Source organism: Cuculus canorus, chromosome 2 (assembly GCF_017976375.1).
Source record: "Cuculus canorus isolate bCucCan1 chromosome 2, bCucCan1.pri, whole genome shotgun sequence".
In the NCBI taxonomy this organism is placed as follows: Eukaryota; Metazoa; Chordata; class Aves; order Cuculiformes; family Cuculidae; genus Cuculus; species Cuculus canorus.
Genome location: NC_071402.1, coordinates 115290449 through 115312716, shown reverse-complemented (window position 1 = coordinate 115312716; position 22268 = coordinate 115290449). Strand labels below are relative to the sequence as shown.

At 40.6% G+C, this 22268-nt stretch overlaps 2 protein-coding genes across 3 annotated transcripts in view; one reads left to right on the top strand and one right to left on the bottom strand.

Moving 5' to 3' along the window:
• Positions 1–1344: 1344 nt before the first annotated feature.
• On the bottom strand, positions 1345–14021 carry UBA5 (ubiquitin like modifier activating enzyme 5). Of its 2 annotated transcripts, XM_054057120.1 has the most exons (12): positions 13793–14021; positions 11327–11372; positions 11147–11236; positions 9848–9957; positions 9349–9435; positions 8590–8674; positions 7676–7780; positions 7368–7495; positions 6060–6195; positions 5531–5606; positions 4636–4742; positions 1345–4057 (listed from the first exon to the last, which is right to left on the bottom strand). In XM_054057120.1, the coding sequence occupies exons 1-12, from the start codon at positions 13936–13938 to the stop codon at positions 3974–3976; spliced, it is 1200 nt and encodes a 399-aa protein (XP_053913095.1). In that variant the 5' UTR covers positions 13939–14021; the 3' UTR covers positions 1345–3973. The 2 variants fall into 2 exon arrangements, with proteins under 2 accessions (XP_053913095.1, XP_053913096.1); XM_054057121.1 differs by lacking the exons at positions 11327–11372; positions 13793–14021 and having other exon boundaries at positions 1408–4057; positions 11152–11242.
• A 159-nt stretch (positions 14022–14180) lies between these two features.
• ACAD11 (acyl-CoA dehydrogenase family member 11) overlaps positions 14181–22268 on the top strand; it is a 31831-nt gene continuing 23743 nt past the window's right edge. The window contains exons 1-6 of the mRNA XM_009570422.2: positions 14181–14494; positions 17632–17731; positions 17967–18092; positions 19731–19892; positions 20151–20315; positions 21824–21971. Coding sequence (XP_009568717.2) covers positions 14358–14494; positions 17632–17731; positions 17967–18092; positions 19731–19892; positions 20151–20315; positions 21824–21971 — 838 coding nt within the window. The 5' untranslated portion in view covers positions 14181–14357. The remainder of the gene's footprint in view (positions 14495–17631; positions 17732–17966; positions 18093–19730; positions 19893–20150; positions 20316–21823; positions 21972–22268) is intronic.

The following is a 22268-nucleotide window of genomic DNA, read 5'->3' as shown; positions in this document are numbered from 1 at the left end:
TTCCTTTTAGAGTTGAGTTAGATATTATCGCTTTCAGCCCTTGTTCTGATTAAAAGGAATTTAATAATTTGCTAAGGCTATAACTTGGCAAAAGAAACAGTATACAAAACTGATAGAACAAAACATACAACCCAAATTTGATTCTTCAAGATTGAGTTGAAAAAATTTAACAAAGGGCTCTTGAAGGCATTACAATATAGCAACGAGAGTTGACACACTGTAAAAGGTCTCTGGATGTTTTCCTTATCTCAGAAAATGGGGTTTTAATGAAAACAAGTTTTTTTCCATAGTATTCTGACCACCTTGAAAAGTTTGGAAAATTGGAAAGTTTCTTTGCAGGATTGTTGCCGAGTAATGAGAGGGGTGAAAGGCGGGGCAGGAAAACACCCCAACGCTCCCCCGAATCCCCACCAAAACCTCACCCTTCTCAGCTTCTATGTTTCTGTTGCCTACACTTCTCAGCCCTGGTAATTCCTTCTTGTATAGCCAGTGTTAGGAATTAGCAGATGTCTGGCCTATCTTAGAATCATAAAATGATTTGGTTTGTAAGGGACCTTAAAGACCATCCAGTTCCAACCCCCCTGGCATGGGCAGGGACACCTCCCACCAGATCAGGCTCCCCGAGGCCCCACCTAACCTGGCCTTGGACACCTCCAGGGATGATCCACAACTTCTCTGGGCAACCTGTGCCAGTGCCTCACCACCCTCATTGTGAAGAAATTCTTCCTTATGTCTAGCCTAAATCTGTCCCTCTCCAGTTTATACCCATTGCCCCTCGTCCTATCACTACAAGTCTTTGTAAACAGTCCCTCCCCAGCTTTCTTGTCGGCCCCCTTGTCACATGTATAGGCTCCTTTAACATGTATAATGATATATTTTGCTCTCCTAAATAATTTTTCTTAATGTTGCTAGCTTAATTAAAGAAGCTATTTTCTAGACCCTTGGTGTTAGATCAGACTTTCCCCTTTCAGTGATTTCCAGTTCTTAGTTACTGTTCCTCCCTTGAGTGACTTCTCTCCAACCTACTTTTAGAAGAAAAATCAATCCACAAAAAGCAGCCAATCCAAACCACCCCTGGTCCACTAGCAAAGACAGTGAGGGAACCATATGCCTACCCTGTCAACCCAAAGAAAACTTGCCACAGAAAGTAAAACGGGATCATAAAAGTGGTAGGTTGTGAAAGCTGCATGTTGGCCACAAGCTTATGCAGATGTAGTCACAGCGCTCTTAAGAGTAGTTGTACCTCATGGACATTAAAAGTAATCTGTACATGTGGTGTATGTCAAGGATGTACATAGGAAAACTCCACCTCAAAAGAGAAAGACAGCAGTTTCAATGGAGGTTTAATTATACAGTCAGAATATCAACATCTCACGAACATTCATGATACACTTGTAAAAACTTGAAACCTTCTTTTATAAGATTGCCAAATAAACAAAGCTGGACTAAACCATTGCAATATGCTTTAATTTGTTAGTTCATAATAAAAGAAGTCATAAATTTTCGATTAGATTTTATAGTCTGAGTAATTATACTTTTGTCTTTTTAATTAAAAACAGATCCTTAAAGCTGCTTGTTTGATGCTGTTTACTTTTAAATAATTTTAACCATTGGCACAAACAATATTCTCAGAGTATTTTCTATTATTTCTGTTTCTTCTTGTACAGAAAGCCTGAAAGTAACACGAGAATCATTTTTCATGCTCTGTAAGCGGGCATACAAAAGTGCATTAATTTGCTCATAAAACTGGACATGAAGTAAAATGGTAAACAGTTGCCTCTTGTAAAGCTGTCAATGCAGCTGCATCAGCCAAATAGTTTAGAGTCAAGATTAACTGACCTGTTATAGAAATTAATCAACCGTTTGCCTCAGGATCTCCAGAACCAAGTGTGTGCCTTGCTTTTATTGTTCCCAACAGAAAGGTAAAGCCACAAGGAAATGTAACACTTAAATTGACACTCTGATCAAACTAAAGACGACTTAGTGATACAGATTCAAGTATATACTACTTTAATTATTTCATTGTTCTATTTCATGGAATCACAGAATGGTTTGGGTTGGAAGGGTCCTTAAAGATTATTCAGTTCCAACCTCCCAGCCACAGGCATGGACACCTCCCACTGGATCAGGTTGCTCAAATCCTCATCCAACCTGGTCTCTATTTCTAAAATCTGGTTTCTCCAAAACTGAACTCAAAGCGAAAAAACCTTCTTCCATTTTATAGTGTAATGCACTACACACAAACCCTCTCTCCCTTGCTTCAGAAATGATTTTTATGTAAATAATATAATCTACAATCAGCTGTGGAAGAAACAGATTTTGAAATTTGTAACTGCTGCTTAGAAATCAAACATTTTTTAACTAAGTATTCATTCAGCTGCCTTAAAGAATAGAAGCACTTCCCAGATATTACTCTTTTTTTTTAAGTTGTTTGGCTGCTGCTATTACCATCACTAAGTGGTTCTGTGTAGGCTGCACAGTGCTGTGGAAAGGGGTTTTTTTGCAGAGCCCAAGTTGGACATACTTGCCTTACACTACAAAAGTTGAAATTTGCATTCTTCTAAGCCAAATCTAAATAATGATCAAGTTCTGGATCAGACACCCAGAGCAGTTAAAAATATTTGAAATGGAGATAACTTTCAGCCCTGCAGGGTACTGACACTACAGAATATATACATTTGCAGGTCACTTTAACAACTGATAAATAAAAAGGTGTAACTACTGTACTAACATTATTTACAAGACAAATAAAATAGCTCAACCACTCCCCTGAAGGTATTTGCAACACTAAACAAAGTTTAGAGCATCTAATTTTAGAAGCTTTCCTACACTAATTCAGATTAAGTCTATTCCTTAATACAGCCCATGTGATGAGGATGGATCAGAATTTATAGCTGAACTTTTAATAATCAACACAGATATAATATTTAAATTTTTGAAAAGATAGAAAAGATCTCCTGTTCTTTCCAATGTTGCTGGTCATTCTTACAGACTGTCATGAAAAGCATCTGCCAGCTGGAAGAGAGACACGCTAACACCCAATCTCCTAGTGTAATTATCTACTAACTAAAGACTTGGCCTTGCTGCAGCACACTTAAAGCACATACAAAATACACAGGCAGCTATTTAAGAACAAGCAGTAGTAAAACATGGATAAAAACAAGGGAAAAAAAATCTATCCCACAGATATTTAAGACAGATGAAAAGGCTGAAATGCTCTCTTTACTCAGAAAAATGGCCTCAAGTTGCACCAGGGGAGGTTCAGATTAGACATCAGGGAAAAAATTCTTCACTAAAGGGTTATCAGGCACTGGAACAGGCTGTTCAGGGAGGTGGTTGATTCACCATCGCTGAAGGTATATAAGATGGGTAGATGGGTAGATGAGGTGCTCAGGGATATGATTTAGTAATGGACAGGTACAGCGGGACTCAATGATCAAAAAGGTCTTTTCCAACCATACAATTCTATGATTCTATGAAAAAGTAACCACAGCACAAAGCAAGCCAAGAATTTAGAGAGATCAGTATACAACGATGAGTATAAGAACATGAAATATCAGGAGCAGCAATATGAATGAGGCGCAATCATCTGCCTTTGACCTATTCAATCTGCTCCAGCAGATTTCCTCTTTCACTTGTCGTATACTATGTTCTGTTCTCATCACATGACATTGCATATAATGTGCTATTCCACGTTTTGGTAGTTTATCCATCTCCTTATACTTTCCGATGATTATCTGGACATTACCAGTGCTCAGAAATTAAAGCTGACGGTTGTACAACTTCATATACTAAAGACCTCAATAAAATATAAACAAGGTAAGTCTGCTCCCTTCCTGCTCCTGTAACAGTTCCACTTAATTGGAAATGTAAAGATAAGCTGGGGGGGGTGGGGAGGAAAATTGAAAGAGTCTGGTCTTCTCAAAATCCAATGTCAATACAAAATACGAAGCTATACGTAATGTCTGTTTTGCTACATGTTTCTCATTTTGGCCATGAGTTCTTCTAGGCTTTCTTCAGACTCGGCTACCGTTTCCTCGGCTATCAGATTCTCTTCCTATTAGGAACAGAAGAAGTAAATTAGTAACAAAATCAGCAAACAAGAAACTCCACACAAATAAGCTTTATTATAAGCCCTTATACCACAAGGATATCCTAGAACTAAGCACTCAAGGGCAAGGTTAGGCATAAGCGATTATAAGCTTAAACTGCAAACTATTCTGACTGGGAGTAAGAACATTCTGGCTGCAATACATAAAGGTTCTGTTCCCCACGTACACTAATTGCTTTTTGACTACACATAGCTTTTATAAATAAATATGGTTAAATTATTAGTCACCAAAATATCAACTGATAAATTCATGTTTGCTTTCCCTCCGCTGTCTCCGAAATACATTCACTCCTATCACTCAAAACTACATTCACACCAGCATCCATACTGAAGAATATATTTCACAGAAACCCAAAACTGGACCGTAGAAGACAGCAGTCAGATGTACTGAGGTATAATTTTTCTAGAATTATTCAAAATGAAGTTTTATTTTAGGTTTAAGGAGTAACCAACCTGGCTCATACTATAAATTTAATCTTATATAATGTATTTAGAAGTGTGTTCATATAGAATAAATACATTACCTTGTTTGGGATAGTATATGCTACAGTAATTCCTTCAGGAAGCTCAGGTACTGGGCCAGATGCAGCCTTTAGCTCAGCTTCTGAAGTTTCAGATACTAACTCAATGCCTTTGCATTAAAAGGAATTGAGAACTCCATTAGAAGTTAGACAAGAAAAGTTCTTTAATCACTATGTTATCATAGCAAGAAAAAATGCAGCTGTTTTCTAAAGTGGAAAAAAAATTAAAAGCAGAAAGACCTTTGATTTCAATTACTTCCTTCCATTGCAAAATTCCAATGCAAAATATTTTCCCTTTACAATATATGAAAGGGTTCCACACATGGAACTCGTCAACAGGAACAGCACCTCTCCTGGAAGACTTCCTTGTCCGTAACAGATTAAATCTTAGTGTGACAACACTTACCAATGGTCAGCTAAGATTATTTTCTATATCATGGAATCAACAGAATGTATACATCCATTCTTGAAATGGTCAATAAAACGTGCATTCCATTTCTCAAGACAACTCTTTCTAATTCCTCCTCAGAGGAATATGGGGATGCCTTAGCCTAGTGGTTACAAATATGACAAATTCTCCTCAGCCACATATGAACACAGAGCAAATAATCTTCTCACATCTTTTATATCTTCAGACCATCTTCTAAGAAAGTGTTTTATATAAACATTGTATTTTTTGCGCCTAAAACCTGCTTACTATATACTAAAACCACATCATCAAGTTGGGTTACTATTACTGTCAAAACCTGTGAAAAGCCAGCAGTAATTATGCAGTGGAAGGTACAAACAACAGGAACCATGAGAAGTCCTGCGTACCCTACAATGTGTTACTGAAAACAAAGAATGGAATTGAAGCTTGGTACTGGGAACATCATTTTGTCTCCACTTGATTACTTACCCCAGTCATTGTCTTCATGTACTATTTCTTCTTCCTGTTCAATTACTTCTTGTTTTGGTCGTGCAGCTTCTTTTTTCTGAAGGAAAAAACACAAAAAACCCCAAACCCCACAATATTTGTAATCATTCAATTTCAACAACAGCAAAGAAGATCAAACCTAATAATATTCACACTTGTTTTAATATTTAAGATATGCATTCACCATTTAGAACTTTTGTTAGGCATTAAAATGCAGAATACCTGCAAGTCAAAAAACTGAAACTCATTAACACTCAAAATGACTGCCAGAAAGTTTGAACAATTACCGTAGAAGAAAGTATTATCTAATTGAATACAAGCCTTTCTGCCTACCCTTTTCTTTAAGATAACTCCAAGTACTGTATTTTTAGAAACAAATCCAGCTATCTGAAGACAAGGCTGCTGAAAACAGGAGTAGTGATGAAAGCTTTTCTTTACTACAGGTCTGTAGATTGCTTTGTTCTTAAAACTTTAAGAAAGGATTAAAAAAAAAAAAAAAAAGCATTTTTACCTTATAATTTTCTTGCTGTTTTCTGCAATTTTGGTCACTACATTGTGGATTTGGCTTCATAGACATAGTTGGAAAGAAATCTTGCATTGCATTGTAACCAAGATAATAGCTCACAGTACCAAAATTTAACAGGTACCTAGAAACACAAACAGAGAAAGCAAGTCCTTATATACAGGTACAAACCTAAGAGCTCAGTTGCTTTGAGGAAAAGTTATTCATTGAGGACTTTTAGAATACACCTTCACACTAGTCAAGTTGTAAAAAAACCTAAAATAAGCTGTAGTCACCTGACCACAAGTTAAACGCATCAACATAGAACCTGGTAAGTGTGTGTTTGAGAGCAAGCCAGCTACAGCCTGAAAAAATAAAGAAAAATAAAGAAGTGTTTAAATGTGAGCAGTTTTCTCCTGTACTGTAATCCACTGCTTGCAGAAACATTTAGGTGCCCTGTATTATGAAAGGAGAGTTATCAACAGCCAATTCAAACCAGTTAATCATCTTTACTGTAGGCTCCTATTAGCGATGAAAATAAAGACTTAAATTAAGCTGCAATGCTTGCATTCTTCATTGAAGCAAAACTGTCGATATTCAATTCTACATAATACCTCTCTAAATGTCATTTTCAGCTGTGCAGAATTGTTTGTAGGCACACTGGCAAACAGTATTTTTATTCTTTGTAACTAGGAATTTTCATATAACTGGCAAAACCAAGCTAAGGTTAAAAACAGGGAAAATAAGATCGTATTCTCAAAGATGTTTGTAGAAGTGCATCATGTTGAAACCAAATACAAAGTTGTTAAAGCATTTTCCTTGCTGATACATGCAGTTCTTTCAACAGCTGGAGTCATGTAACAGTACTTTTGGAAAATATTAAAATGTCTCATATTGCTACATAACATTTTAATTTACCTCAGGTCAGAATACAAACACTGCAAGAGAAATGATTTCTCCTTTGTCCATATACAAGAGTTAGTGCTGCAGTATTTTTGTTTATAATTTAATGAAGACAAATGGAAGCACGTTTAAGTGCAGAACTAAAGGCACAATAAAAAAAAGTACGTATATGCAGTAAGAAATTCTTGAACTTTTCCTTACCCCTGAAAAGTTCTATGAAGAACAGCATCTCCAAAGTAAACAGATCAGTGATTTAAGCAGTGTGTATTTCAGCCCTTTCCAATGAGGACAATAACTTTAGGAAATAGGGCCAAAAACACATAAAAAGAGCCAGACTCATTATTATGAAATGTTCCTTCAGGTTTCTCTCTCTTATGGCTCTGTACATTGAATAGCAGGGATTCAGTTACTTACTTCAGAACATTTTGGACAAGAATTCCTGCCACAACACCCATAGTTGTAGGAAGACTAGCTGCACAAACTCCTTCTCGCTTTAGTGTTTTCTCATCAATATTTGAAGCAACTACAAGTGGAGGAGCACACTAAAGGGAATAAAGAAATTCAGTTTTAAAAAGTATTTTAAAACAGCACAGATAACACAAAATTTGAAGCTACTCCTTCAGCTGTATCAGCATCACATTCACTAGCCAGCTAATCTTCGTACTCCCATTCTCACTTTAGAAGAAAGACAAAGGAAAAACTCACAGCAGAGCACTACATACCGCAAAACAAGCGGATTCACCAGGTATGATCAGCTGTATATGTCCTGACACTGCATTTTCACTCACTCCAGACTCCATCCAGATTTGTCCAAGTTCATTGCAGGCCTTATAAACATAGAAATACAAACATCAGAACTGCAGAAGTATAGTGGGGGTAAAAAAAAACCCATTGTCAATTGAGAGCAATTAAACACATTGATCTTTCCACTTTAAGACAAAAAGGCTATGATCGGAAAAAGGAACATGAAAAGGTGGAATAGAAATTGCCTAACAAAGGACAAAATAAAATTGTCCTCATGATGCCACCCTTTGCGCTTTCCTGAGGATCTGAGACTTTTGAACAAATACAGGCATTAACGGTCCAGTTACCAGCACACTGCAAGATCTAATTGCACAAACTACATTTAGTGGCGTAGTGTATCTGTGCACCTTCAGTGCATACAATTTGCAGATCCAGATAGCTGAAGGATAACAGAACACAAGTTTGGCACACACCCTACACTGGCTGCTGCTATAATGAAAAACAGTTTGATTAGGTACACAGGCTTAAGGCATTTCTAGTATACAAAAGTCATATATTACAGTATACAATTACCCAAACACAGTCTTCAAAAAGTTTGTAAGATTTAACATACCAGGCTTTGACAAAACCTTTATGTAAAGACAGAGAGGGCTGACAACTCTCGTACTCACCATTAGCTGCAAGTACCTTAAAAGTCGACAGCTATATTTATACATATAAAATGTATTCCATAAGAACTGGGTAAAAGCTCAAGAATGTTTCCTCAAATCAAGGAGGAAATTTCTTAGAAGATTTTTGGTAAGTTCCTGTCTTTTCTCTAGTCCCACAATTCCTAACACTTTTTACAGGAAAAAAAGCAACCTCTACAACCTCATGCCTCCAATGGCCTTACCGTGTTAATAGCCATACGAGCTTCAAAGTTGTCCACACAGCTTAGAACAAGATCGACAGGCTTCCCTTCCTCTAGTGCACCGTTACTGAAATAAGCATCAGAAGTTTATATGAAATTGCTGGCAGAACAAAATACCAACATGGCAATCAACATACTGTGTTAGAGTACAGAACCACACAGGAAGTATATTTCTAACGAAACTTGTGCAAGTGCAGAACAGGATGCAATTAGCATCTTAGCTCTACAGTAGAAACAACAGCCCACTGAAGCTGGGATTTAAATATACAGGCATTTTAGATTAAAAAAAGTTTTATACAGTACACACAGTACAAAGTACTGAAGAATTGTATCTTCGTATAACATAACTGCAAATGGGAAAAGTTATTTCAGAACTTCCCTGTGAGATCCACTAATAACTGCTTTCTTTCTTCATTCCATAAAGCATTCCTGAAACTACTGCAGAACAGTCAAAATAGAATCTGATCTATTTTCTGTAATGGGAAAAGCCTGTAAGACCTGCAGCTTTGTTTGGAAATCTAAAGATGGAATAATATAAAATATAACTTTGTAATAGCAGAAACAAATGCCAACTCTAGAGAAAAAGTCTACTCAGGAATATCTTCATATATATATGTATTTCCCACTGGTTTTCGATTGGAAGTCATTAAACTGAAAAAAAACCCAACAAGAAAAATGTGAGGCTATATACAGCCAGTCATCAGCAGAAGTCAGCGACAGGCTTTTGTTAAGAGATTTTACCTTATTCTATCCATGAAGTGTTCAAAGTTGTCCAGTGTTGTGATGTTGTAGTTATGTACTTCAAACTGAACATCAGGATTAATATTCCTTATGGAGGCAATAATATGAGTCAATATTCATAAACACAATGAGAACTTGCATTCTACCTAACTTCAGAAATGCTGCTGCAATCTTAAGCGCTCAGTCTGAAGACCAGAAAATACTCCCATATTTGTCAAGAAAGAAAATCACTGATTAGATGAGAAAAATCCCACAACATATCGAAAGCGGCGTAGTTTATACCAAATCTCTGAGCAACCTTATCTGTACTTAAAAAATAGACTCACATTAAAGTTTTGGCCAACACAAAAATGTTCTTAAAGTATCAACCATTTCCACAACTATTTCACACTCAAATTTCCAAATTAGATCTTTGCAAGCAATTAAGAGTGAAATATTGGTTTTCTAGAGCAGCATCCTGGACAAAACACATTTTGATACCCACTTCCCCAAGTTTTACCTCAAAGTATGCTCTGCTGCTTGCACTTTACTTAATCCAGCTTGATGAGGTTGGAAGAAGAGTCTGTTCATGTTTGCCAGTTCCACTTTGTCATAATCGAACAGGAGCAGCTACAATAAAGATTGTATTAACACGTGAATCTCCAAAGACTGCAAACAGGGCACTATGGCAAGGGATTTTAAACAAAAAAACTCATTCTAAAACCAACAACAAAACCCCAATCAAACAATGCCCACCCCTACCGTCCCACTCATTTCACATACAAAAGTGACCAACACTGTAAGGATGTGAAAGACTGAATTCTAACTGCCACGTACAAGGAACTGATTCAGTAGGTCATGAGAACCACTCAATAAAATGCAATCTGTCCATTTCAGCTAAACTAAGAATATTCAACAGATTTTCTACAAGAACGCTGTCAACTCTGTTATCACATTCCTACTTGCTGTTATTGCATTAACTAGAAACATCTGATTTCTTTCACTTGTCTGTACATGCAGTTCTTCAAAAACTATTAACTTCAAATACCTACAAAATACATGGACAATGTTGAAAATTATAAATCCCGAATCAATTTTCCAATGCCCTTTTCTATGCCCAAGATGCTGGTCTTCAGGAAATGCTCCTTCAGAGGAAGGGGAACAAAATTTTCAATAAGAAATTGCATCACCTCTGTATTAAGATATTTCATAAAGGTCCAAGAATAAATGGTCAGGATTTGCCTAGAAATACAAACATCTAAGCCATTCCCCAAATTCTTTCTTTAAAGAAAAATCCTAATCTATTAGCTGTGATAGTTCTTGTTATCTATACACACATCATATTATTTTTAATTGCTGCTAAACTAAAATCTGCCACATGATGAACTCATGTTTGTGATAAAAATATGTTTGACATCTACTGCATTTCAGTTTCCTGAACATCAACAACTTCTCCTAGCATACGATTTAATCTTCTATGTGAGTTACCCTCTCCTTTTTCTTCATTTTGTTTTCCTTTTGCAATAATCCAGTAGGAAGGTTAGCTAGACGGACTCATATAAGAGCACAGAGAAAACAAATATCCAAACAAAAATCATGCACAGGATACAGGACTAAGCCCCAAGTAAATCAATTTTACTAGTGTAAGAAAAATGCAGACTCTCCATTTGTGATGTTTACGCAAGTGCTGTTCCCAAGTGCTTTCTTCATAGTACTTTTTTATCTGGGCAAAATCAACCGGGTGAAATTGAATCTAACTCTTTCTAAAGAAGAAGACTGCCTCATCTACTGCAAAGAAGTAGAAGAAAACTCTCATTACCTTACCAATGCCACATCTTGTCAACATCTCAGCAGTCACACTGCCAACCCCACCTACGCCTACTACTGCAACTGTAAAGGTACGGATTTTCTGTAGAGAAATAAAATACAGATCAGACTATCAAAAGTAGTCCTCACAGAGAAAATATGCAAAGCTGCTTTAACACAGGTAGAATCCTACCTCATAGTCTTTGACAATTCCCATTCTTTTTAACGCCATCAAGCGACTACAAAGAAAGACAGCAAAGTTATAAAGAAAACGCTCTCTAGATTTCTAATAGCAATTGATCTTTTCAGATATTTAAAATCACTTTTGCTTTAAAAATAACTCCACCAATCACCAAATCCAAGCCTGTTGTTTTCACTGTAATTGTGATTACTAGCCAGACAGTCTAAATGAGATAGTAGAACCTTTCCTATTAGCAACAACAACACAATACTAACGCTGCAGAAACTCATGTACTCATTCAGATGGTCTGAGCAACATCAGTGAAGTCAGGAGGGCTCATCAATATTTTTGTAAATGAATCCCTGATTTACAGAATGAAAGCCTACACTTTTTTCTTTAATGAACCACACGGCAGCAGGCCAGTGAAGACTCTCCCACTGCTTTCTGATCAATTTGATTTGATTAACGCCAATACAACATTTAAAAAAAAAAATCATTACAGAATACCAGGTTGTGAGGGTAAGTGGAAGAACTTTAAAGTAACATTTTACCCTGCTATTGCATTTTTTCATAGAAAGTATGAATGAAAGTACAAGTATCAACTTGTATTAAAGCAATTAATCATGAAAAAAAAAAACCCATCAGATTTCCAGAACTGCTGAGCATTAGAAGGGGTTCCAGATGTTCTGACTTCTCTGAATCAGAATCTATAATAGGTAAGTTAAAGAAATAAGATCTCATATAATGCCAACACCTGTCCTGTTTATAAGCAACTTTGCTAAAACCTCACAAAGTTTCCCGTCTCTCCCTGTACCATAAAGCAAGATGATACAGTCACCCCGATGTACATCCTTGCTAGCCCAGTACGGCAGCAAATCAGAGTGCACCTCTTCCCCTCCTCCCCATAGAGCACCTGTCTTCAGCACTGCCACACCACTCTCCTCAGCACATCCAGCCCCATCCCTTCATCCTGGCTCTCTCCCTGAAGCTCAGTCCGAGACCCCTCTTTCCTATGCCTCCGTCTGAGAAACCCCCCTGTAGCTCAGGCCCGGCCTCTTCTCCCTGTGGCTCAGTCCCAGACCCCTCTCCCTAGAGCTCAGTCCCAAATCCTTACCCAAGGCTCTGTCCTTGCCCACTCTTCCCTATGGCTCCATCCCAGCTCTCTCTATGCCTCAGTCAAGGACCCCTCCCCCTGTGGCTCCATCCTGGCTCTTCCCTATGGCTCAGACCTGGTCTTTGCCCCTCTCCCTCCAGTTCCATCCTGGATTCCCCTCACCAAAGCTCTGTCTCAGATCCCTCCCCAAGGCTCCATCCCGAACCCTCTTCCTAAGGCTTTGTCCTGGACTCTTCCCTATGGCTCAGTCCTGGACCTTTCCATGGCGCTCAGCGCCAGACCCCCATCTCCCTATGGTTCAGTCACAGATCCCTCTTCCCTGAGACCAGTGCTGTTTAAGATCTTCATCAATGATATGGACAGACAGATCAAGTCCACCCTCGGCAAGTTTGCGGATGAGACCAAGCTGAGTGCTGCATTTGCCACACTGCAAGGATGGGAAGCATCCAGAGAGACATGGAAGAGCTGGAGAACTGCGCCTGTGTGAACCTCATAGGTTTAACAAGGCCAAGTGCAAGGTCCTACACCTGGGTTGGGGCGATCGGCAGTTTCAATACACGATGGGGGATGACATGCTTGAGAGCAGCCCGCAGAGAAGGACTCAGGGGTGCTGGTCGACGAGAAGCTCGACATGAGCCGGCAATGTGTGCTCGCAGCCCAGAAGGCCAACCCTATCCGGGGCAGCATCAAAAGAAGCATGGCCAGCAGGTCGAGGGAGGTGATTCTGCCCCTCTATTCCTCTCTTGTGACACCCCACCTGGAGTACTGAGTCCAGTTCTGAAATCCTCAACATATGAAGGATACAGAACTGTTGGAATGGGTCTAGAGGAGGGCTAAAAGGATGATCAGAAAGTTGGAGTACCTCTCATATGAGGACAGGCTGAGAGAGTTGGGCTTGTTCAGCCTGGAGAAGGCTCTGAGGAGACCTTATAGCGACCTTCCAGTACCTGAAGGGGCTACAGCTGAAGGGGCTACAAGAAAGCTGGGAAGGGACTTTTTACAAAGGCTTGTAGTGATCGGACAAGGGGCAATGGGTATAAACTGGAGAGGGGCAAATTTAGACTAAACGTAAGGAGGAATTTCTTTACGTTGAGGGTGGTGAGGCACTGGCACAGGCTGCCCAGGGAAGTTGTGGCTGCCCCATCCCTGGAGGTGTTCAAGGCCAGACTGGATGGGGCTTTGGGCAGTATGGTATGGTGGAGGTGCCCCTGCCCATGCCAGGGGGGTTGGAACTGGATGGTCTTTAAGGTCCCTTACAACCCGAACTATGACTCTGTCTCAGCCGCCCCCCGCTCCCCTCCCCACGGCTCTGTCCCGGGCTCTCCCCTATGGCTCAGCCCCCCATGGCTCCGCGCCGCCCGCACCTATAGGGGTTGGTGTCCACCACCTCGGGGCTCATCCTCTCGATGCGGTCCCGCGCCGCCCGCCCCACACCCCGCTCCCGCGCCAGCTCCTGCTCCAGCTCCCACACGCGCCGCTCCAGCTGCTCCAGCCGGGCCGGCCCGGCCATGGCGGCACAGGGACACGTTTCCTTGACGGAACGCTCCGCCTCAGTATGCTGCGGCGACCCGGGCGGGGCGGGGATGGGCTCCTCCGGCAGTTGCGTAGCAGGGCTGTGGGCGGGGCATCTCTGACAGGCGCGTAGCGGGGCAGTGGGCGGGGCGTCTCCATCAGTAGCGTAGCGGCGAGGTGGGCGGTGCGGGGAAGTCCCATCGGTAGCGTAGCGTAGCGGAGCGGTAGGCGGCTACGGGGCGGAACACCTCCGTCAATAGCGTAGCCGAGGGCTTCCGTCAGTAGCTTGGCGGGGTAGCTCCGTTAGTAGCGCAAAGGCGCGGAGGGCGGGGCGGAGCGGAGCGGAGCTGGGCGGCTCCGTCAGTAGCGCAGCGGTGGGGCTCGGTGCGGAGCTTACGCCGGCGGCGCAGCGCGGGGATGGCGGCAGAGCCGGGCACCAGCGAGGTGCGGCGGCAGCACCGGTTCGACCAGGGCAGCCTGGAGCGGTACCTGTGCGACCACCTGCCCGGCTTCCCCCGGCAGCCCGCGGGGGCGCTGGCGGTCAGGCAGTACAGGTACGGGCGGGGACATCGAGGAGGGTCCCGGCGGTGCCACTGCGGTTCAGGCCAGTCCTGAGGTGTGGCAACAGGAGTAAATAAGTTCCCTTGGTTCACAGTTAACAGAAGAACTGTTTAATTAGATCATATTTAAAGAAATTCTTGCTCTTGTACTTTATGGTGGATACAGCTGCTCCTTAGGAAAGTAGGCTAAAAAAGAAGAAAATGGATTTTTTTCTTATTGCTGTTCCACTATGCAGACAACTTTGTCATTACCTTTTGGGTTCTCTGGCTAATTTAGGTCATATTTCACAGAGAAACAGACCTTTCTAAGTTTCTGCAGCTCTCATGAAAGTAGATAACAGGATAGATTAAGCAAGATCCTATTGGTGCCACCCGCGGTAAAAAAGAGTATGTTATGACCTCAGCTTGTGATGCGTGTAGTGATTATAGGAGAAAATATGTTTCCATGATTCATTGTTAGCAGAAGAAACTGCTGAATTAGGTATTCAGCTGTTGTAAGGAATATATTTTTGAGTTGCAGCGTGAGATCAGCATAACAAATGTGCGACAAGCAAGGCCAAGTGCAAGGTCCAACACCTCAGTCGAGGTAATCCACAGTTTCATTATAGGATAGGGGATGACATGATTGAGAGCGGCCCTGCGGAAAAGGACTTGGGGGTGCTGATTGATGAGAAACTGGACATGAGCTGGCAATGTGCGCTCGCAGCCCAGAAGGCCAACCGTGTCCTGGGCTGTATCAAAAGAAGTGTGGCCAGCAGGTCGAGGGAGGTGATTCTGCTCCTGTATTCCTTTCTTGTGAGACATCATCTTGAATATTGTGTCCAGTTCTTGAATCTTCAACATAGGAAGGATCTGTAACTGTTGGAACTGATCTAGGGAAGGGCCATGAAGATGGTCAGAGGGCTGGAGCACCTCTGCTATGAGGACAGGCTGGGGGAGTTGAGGTTGTTCAGCCTGGAGAAGAGAAGGCTCCGAGGAGACCTTATAGCAGCCTTCCAGTACTGGAAGGAGGTGTACATGAAAGCTGGGAAAGGACTTTTTACAGGGACGTGTAGTGATGGGACGAGGGGGAATGGCTTTGAACTGGAAGAGGGAAGATTTAGACTAGACTTTAGGATGAAATCCTTCACAATGAAGGGGATGAAGCACTGGCACAGGCTGCCCAGGGAAGCTGTGGATGCCCCCTCCCTGGAGATGTTCAAGGCTAGGTTGGGTGGGACCTTGAGCAGCTTGGTGAATGAGAGGAGTCCCTGCCCATGGCAAGGGGGGTTGGAACAGTATGGTCTTTAAGGTCCCTTCCAACCTGAACTATTCTATGATTCTGTTTGTCAGGGCCCTTTGCCCTGGCAGTGGCAAACAGCAGGCACTGAGGGACTGGGTCCATCCAGGGCCATCCCTGGAACAGCTGGAGAAGGCAAAGTTCACGGTGGCAGCAGAGGTGACCTTTGGCAGGGGAGAACTCTGCGACTGCAGTGAACCAACTGCAGGTAGTCTTACGTGTTGTAGAGTGGAATGCCTGCTGTCCTCAGAAAAACATGGATTTGGTCCTCAGTGGTGCCAGCTCTATGGAGTACATGCACGGTTGTTTTGTGGCTACTCATAAATCTCAATTTAACTGATTGCCCTCTGGTTGCACAGCAAGTACTAACATTCAGAAGCACATAAATGGCTTAAGAAATAAATTTTAAAAGCCTTTAGGCTATCATCTGGTAAGCAAAACCATGAGAAGAGTATAGCATTGTGCTGAAATTCCCATTAACTCCTTGAGGGCAATGGATTGTGCCAGGGAGGCTCCGAAGTCACTGTTAGGCTCCAAAGGCACTGTCGCACAGAACATCTAGTTCATTTGCATTCAGAAAATCAATGGCATGGCTGTGTGACTTCAAATCAGGTGCTAAATACCCAGTTCTAAAAATATGTATTAATTCCTTTGTAAACGTGACATTGCTTCAGCAGTCACTAAGAAACAGTAAACAACTTTTCATCTGATGCACATATAAAACCTATACTGAGTCTTTACCTGTACTCTAATCCTCGTGTGTCCTTCAGTTGTGGAGACTTTAGGAGAGGCCTCAGGAGAATAGCTAATAGTAAAATCTACTAAAATATTGCCAGTTTTTAGGCTTTTAGTACTTTGTTTTGCAGCTGCATTCCAGGCTTCAACCAACATAAATCTGTTGTGCCAGCAGAGTATTTGTTTGTGCAGTATACTCATTAAACTATTTTACAGACTACAGCCTAACTGCCTCAGTGAGAATGGAAACGTCCTGGGGAACATAAGGGCAAAAGTTCACTTGATTTTGATTTTCCAGTAGTTGTCTAATCTGTTATTGGACTACATCAGAATGGGTCTTAATAATGATGTAGAACGAGGAGAGAACGGCATGTAGGTAGCACAGAGCGTTAAGGAAAATGAAGATCAGTGAGCTTGACTGGGATATGATAGACAAGGTGTTACAAAGGGTTTAACTAGGTTGTCCTTCTCTTTACACATGTATGTGATTGAAATACCTACTTTCTGTGATTCTTTGTCATTGCAACATTCATTGTTTAAAGATACAGTTACTATAAGCAGCCCCTTAAGCGCGGCATATGTATGTGATGATCAGGCTAGCATACAGTTGGGTCTTGATACTAGAAATGATGGGGTATTTGAAGAGATTTCCTCTGTGCTTACATTGTTCAAAATACAGCTCTCCAAAGGCCAAATACATTTACGGGCTACTCTGAATTCTGTTCTGTTTAAACAAGTTTCCTCCAAATCATAACGCTTTAAAGTTAGTATCTACTGCAAAGCTTGGCAACATTAATGATGACTCTTTAGGGAGGAGAGGTAAATGCTATCTCCATTTCACAGGAGAGCACATTGAATATCTGTGACTTCTTCACAGTGAAGGAACACATCTTTCTTATAGGTAGGAATAGAACTGTAGGCTATCGCTTGCATCCCTGTATGACTATACTTAAAAAAACCCACACCAAACCAAAACCAGCTCTTCAAAACAACCCTTCCCTCTGCCTTGCCATTTTGTTCAGGCCAAGTCACAGTGTATTTTTCATAATTTCTGTAAAAAATTTGAAAATTTATAAGTGCTTGAATTTTGAAGTAATTGTAATCTTTTTCTTTGTAGTTCAGGGCAGTCAAATCCAACCTTTTATCTTCAGAAGGGTGGGAAGGCTTACGTGCTCAGAAAGAAGCCACATGGCCCCCTTTTACCTAGAGCTCACAAGGTAAGTGACGTTATTCAGCAAACTTCAAACCCTTTGTATTGAAGGTGGCTAACTCCTTTAACTGGTGGTGCAGCCCAATATTGAGTGTGTCCAGCTATGCAGTGAATTGCTGGATCATTTCTAATCTTCTGTGCTGTACACATAACTAAACATTTAAGAGAATACATTGTCATTCACTGAACTCATTTGTATTTGGGAGCTTTTCGTTCAACCTAAATTTCTGTGTCTTCTTCAGATTGATAGAGAATATCGCGTGCAGAAAGCCTTATTTTCAGCTGGATTTCCAGTGCCTGAGCCCTTGTTGTATTGCAGTGATGTTTCTGTCATTGGAACAGAGTTCTACATAATGCAGCATGTACAGGTTGGTCCTCCAACATGAGAGATTTTTTTGTGTCCCTACTACAAGCCACTTTTAAATTGTCTAAAACCTTTCTGTTAGAGCCTTATCCAGGATTTACTAGGTTTTGTGATATAAACATAAATAACCCTCTGATGTTTTTAAGAAATGTTATCTGTCAAGCAATTCACAATGATTACAGCTTCTCTAGGACTTATTTCCCACTTTGTTGAAGTTTTCAGCTCAGCATTTAAGCTCTTGTTCTTGTTTGAGCTCTCAGAAGGATGACCTGAAGGGAGGCAATATTGCTTCTGTGAAAAGCACACACAGGCCAGAGGTAGAATGATCAGGTCATAAAGTTATACTGGATCTTTGGACATCCTGGGACCTGTTGAGTACTCAAGATAGGAATCTACATACAATCGCCTGTTCCTAAAGAACAAGCAGGATTCCAGCTCAAGCACTAGTTTCAGGAAGAAGATGGCATAGCTTTGTCTGTGGTGCTTTACTCTGAAGATGCTGTAGCCGAGTTGATTGTGTTTCTGTTAGATTCGGTTCTTTTTTTTTCTTGTGGAGGAGGGTGAGGATTTGAATTCAGGCCTATTCCCTTTCATTGCGTCCTAGTCTATCTTCAGCTTCACTGGGAAGTTACAAATTCAAGAGTTTGTGGGCCAATTCCTGGAGATTAAGTTAACCTTCCTACAAAAAACACAAATCAGAGTAATAAAACAAAAGCTATTAACAATTTAAAACAATTTTCTTACATTAAAGGCAGAGAATTTTTCTGGTTTTGGCTAGAACAAAATTATTCCTTAGTAGAAAAGCCTTGCTACTGATCTGTTTACATTTCTAAGGGTGTAAATTTACAGTCTGTCCATTCCAAGATGAATAGCAGTACACTGTTTTTAACAAATAGATTGCGTATTTAGAAAGCAGTCAGACATTTATCATGTTGATAAACTATTATACAGTACAAAATTTGATTTCTAGATTTGTCATGCAGAATATTTCAGCAAACAAGTTCTGTTGGTGCTTTAGCCGTGTAACTACGTTGGAGCCATCATGCGAGCCACTGAAGTTGAGAAACTTAGAGGAGCGAAGAGTCTATTTTTACTTTTCCAACCTCTTGCTGGCTGGGTCAAAATTAAAGGAGAAAATGGAAAAATACACTCATCTTCTAAACATATTAAACTGTTTTTAAGGAGAATGCAGGTGGATTTCTTTGGGTTGTTTGCCTCTTTGTGCATATAACCCACCCGTTCCCTTCCTTTCCCTGCCTGCCCCCTGCATTCCCCCCAGGGTCTTCATTGATGTTATTCCTGGAAGTTAATTGTTGGAGACAAAACAGTAGCTTTTTTTTTTTTTTTTTCCTGGTACTTTCAAGTTTGAGGATATCTGGGTTGAGTGCTCTAATTCAGACTATCATCTATAAAATCTCTCTCTTATTTTAATTGACTTCCAATAGATATCTTGTATACAAATGATCTGGAATTACTGTGAATCCCTTCACACGTACTGGGCAAGGAGTAAACCAGATGAAGAAAGAACTGTTGATTACACGCTAAGCATTGATTCACTGTGTCTTGTTTTGATCCTGAAATGTGTAGCTTTCTCTACCTGACACACACGTTACACCAAATATCTGATTTATGATTTTTCTAGGGTCGCATCTTCCGAAACCTCTCACTGACTGAAATGGGCCCAGCAGAGCGTTCTGCTTTGTATATTGCAATGATAGAAACTTTGGCCCAGTTGCACTCCTTTGATTTACAGTCGTTGGGTCTCCAAGGATATGGCAGAGGACCAGGATACTGCAGAAGACAGGTAGAGGTTTTTAAAAAATTCTCTTTTTTTCATACAATCATAGAATCATTTGATTGGAAAAGACCTTTGAGATTATCAAGTCCAACCATACCTGTCCACTACTAAACCATATCCCATCTACCAATCTTTTAAATACCTCCAGGGATGGTGACTCAACCACTTCCCTGGGCAGCCCATTTCAGTGACTGATAACCATTTTGGTGAAGAAATTTTTGTGAATCATTTGGGAAATCTATTGAAGTGTTCATATTTCTTTAGGTATCAACTTGGAAAAGACAGTATGATGCAGCTGCTCATACAGATATTCCTGCCATGAATAAGCTGGCTGAATGGTTAGCAAACAACTTGCCACCTAATGATAATGAAGAAAGCCTGATTCACGGGGACTTTAGAATAGATAACATCATCTTCCACCCAACAGAGGTATTTGAAACATATTTGTACATGTCTGTTAGTTTTTAGTCCTCTGGTTGTTTGTACTCCTGCCATGTAGTGAGACAGTTATGTGGGTGGTTTAGTCCATGATACATCTTTGAAAGGAACAGTAGAGAACTTAATTCTCTGTACTCTCTGTATGGTGTTTAGGTATCTAATACAGTCTTGGTTTTCACTGCAGGAGGTAGGTACTCAATTTATTAATTAGCTCTAGCCCCTACTTCAAAGTCCAGGAACAAAACATTTTGTATACATAAATCCTATTGAATTCTGTGCAACTGAAGGACACACTGAAGGCTTACTTTGTTAAACTACATTAGTGTGTGATCCAAAGCCTGTTGAAATCTATGGCAAGGCTTCAGTTAACATCAGTGACTGTTGAACAGGGTCTGAATGCATGATATATGATACTAGTGGAAGCAACAATCTGCCAAAGCTGGCAGAAGTTATGAAGCGCACATATATCGCAGAGACTCCAAAAGTGCCTCGTTCGTCTATAGGGAAAAGGAAGATATTTTTTCCTAGTTTGTAGAAATAAACATGCGTTACTGGTCTATTGACATAATTTTGTTTTCACTATTTTGACCAAGATTCTGCCGTGCTTGCTTCACAGCAAAGCAACAGATCCCAGAGATTCCCACTGTGGTGCACAGATCAGTTGATAGACACTATTTGTAGGCTTAAATGTGTGACTGGCTTCCTGAGCAGAGAATCTGGCAGTTCAGAGACTCTCCCATCTGTTCCTGAAGTAGCTGAAATAATTGACCAAGCTGTGCATAGGTAATAATCTGTGGAAACAATTCCTGTAAATGCAAGAATGACAATGTAGGAAAGTCTTTTGCACATGGTTTAAGTAGCCATAGATCATGAGTTGGCTGGAGGAGTCGTTCGGAATGATAGGCCGGCTGGATTATTCATCAGGACAATGTTTTGGGGGGTCTCAGCCCATCCAGCTGAAGGCACCGTTGCAAGAATGCTTGCAGCAGAGGCTCATATTAGTGTCTGGGCAGTGGTTGAGTGTCATGTTTAAGAAATTCAATTCCCTGTGTAAGTGTTAATCTGTGCATAACATTGTGATAAATTATTTCCTTTAGTGCCTGGTCTGTCCCTGAGTATTTGTGCAAAGGACTGTGCAATAGCATCTGTGCAACAGACCTGGAAATAAAAAATACCCAACTGTCAATAAAAAATACCCAACTGTCAATACTACTGTTCTTTAGGATATTTTAATTCCACCCTGTTTTGACTAGAAGAGTTTACAGGTTTCTGTCAGGAAGAACACTAGTCAAAAATGTAGAATTAAAAATGGCTTTTCTTTGGAAAAACGCCTGGTTTTCTGCTGTTATGTGAATGTTAATTTTCTGCAGATCCTTACATATTGCTAAAAGGATCGGGTTTTGCTGAATAAAGCAGTTGAATGTTAAGCAGGTTACGCATTTCTGAGTGAAGAGAATTTATCTTCCAGCATTCACTTAAGGTTTTTATTTTTATTTAAGGCTCGTGTTTTGGCAGTGCTGGACTGGGAACTTTCGACTACTGGTCACCCTTTAGCAGATTTAGCATATGCCATTCTATTCTACTTTTGGCCTACGTCTCTTAAGGACTCAGGTCAAGGAACTGTCTTCGGTTTCAAAGACACCGTAGGTATGAAACTGTAGTCTTTTTGTATAAACAGTTTCAAGGGTTGATTTCTATTTGGTATGTTACCTTTGTAAACAATAATAAAAAGTTAAATTAACAAGCATGTATTTTGTACTTGAAAAGAGCTTTTCCATCAATGTCTTCACTGTAGGAAACATGCTGATAGTGAGCTTTAAGGCAGTCCTGTTTTCATAAGCTGTGGCTTAGCTACGGGATGCTGTTTCTGTAAGTTTGTTTTGAGCCATTCATAGAGAAAGTGGAAGAAAGCTAGAATTTAAATGTCAAATTTGTCATTTATTG

Excerpts from the sequence above, each read along its gene's own strand:
- UBA5 (XM_054057120.1), bottom strand. The coding sequence starts at position 13,938 with ATGGCCGGGCCGGCCCGGCTGGAGCAGCTGGAGCGGCGCGTGTGGGAG. Across the intron at positions 7,496-7,675 it reads GTGAATCCGCTTGTTTTGCG|TGTGCTCCTCCACTTGTAGT; the intron begins GTATGTAGTGCT and ends TATTCCCTTTAG. Across the intron at positions 6,196-7,367 it reads CTTGTCCAAAATGTTCTGAA|GTACCTGTTAAATTTTGGTA; the intron begins GTAAGTAACTGA and ends TTGTGTTTCTAG.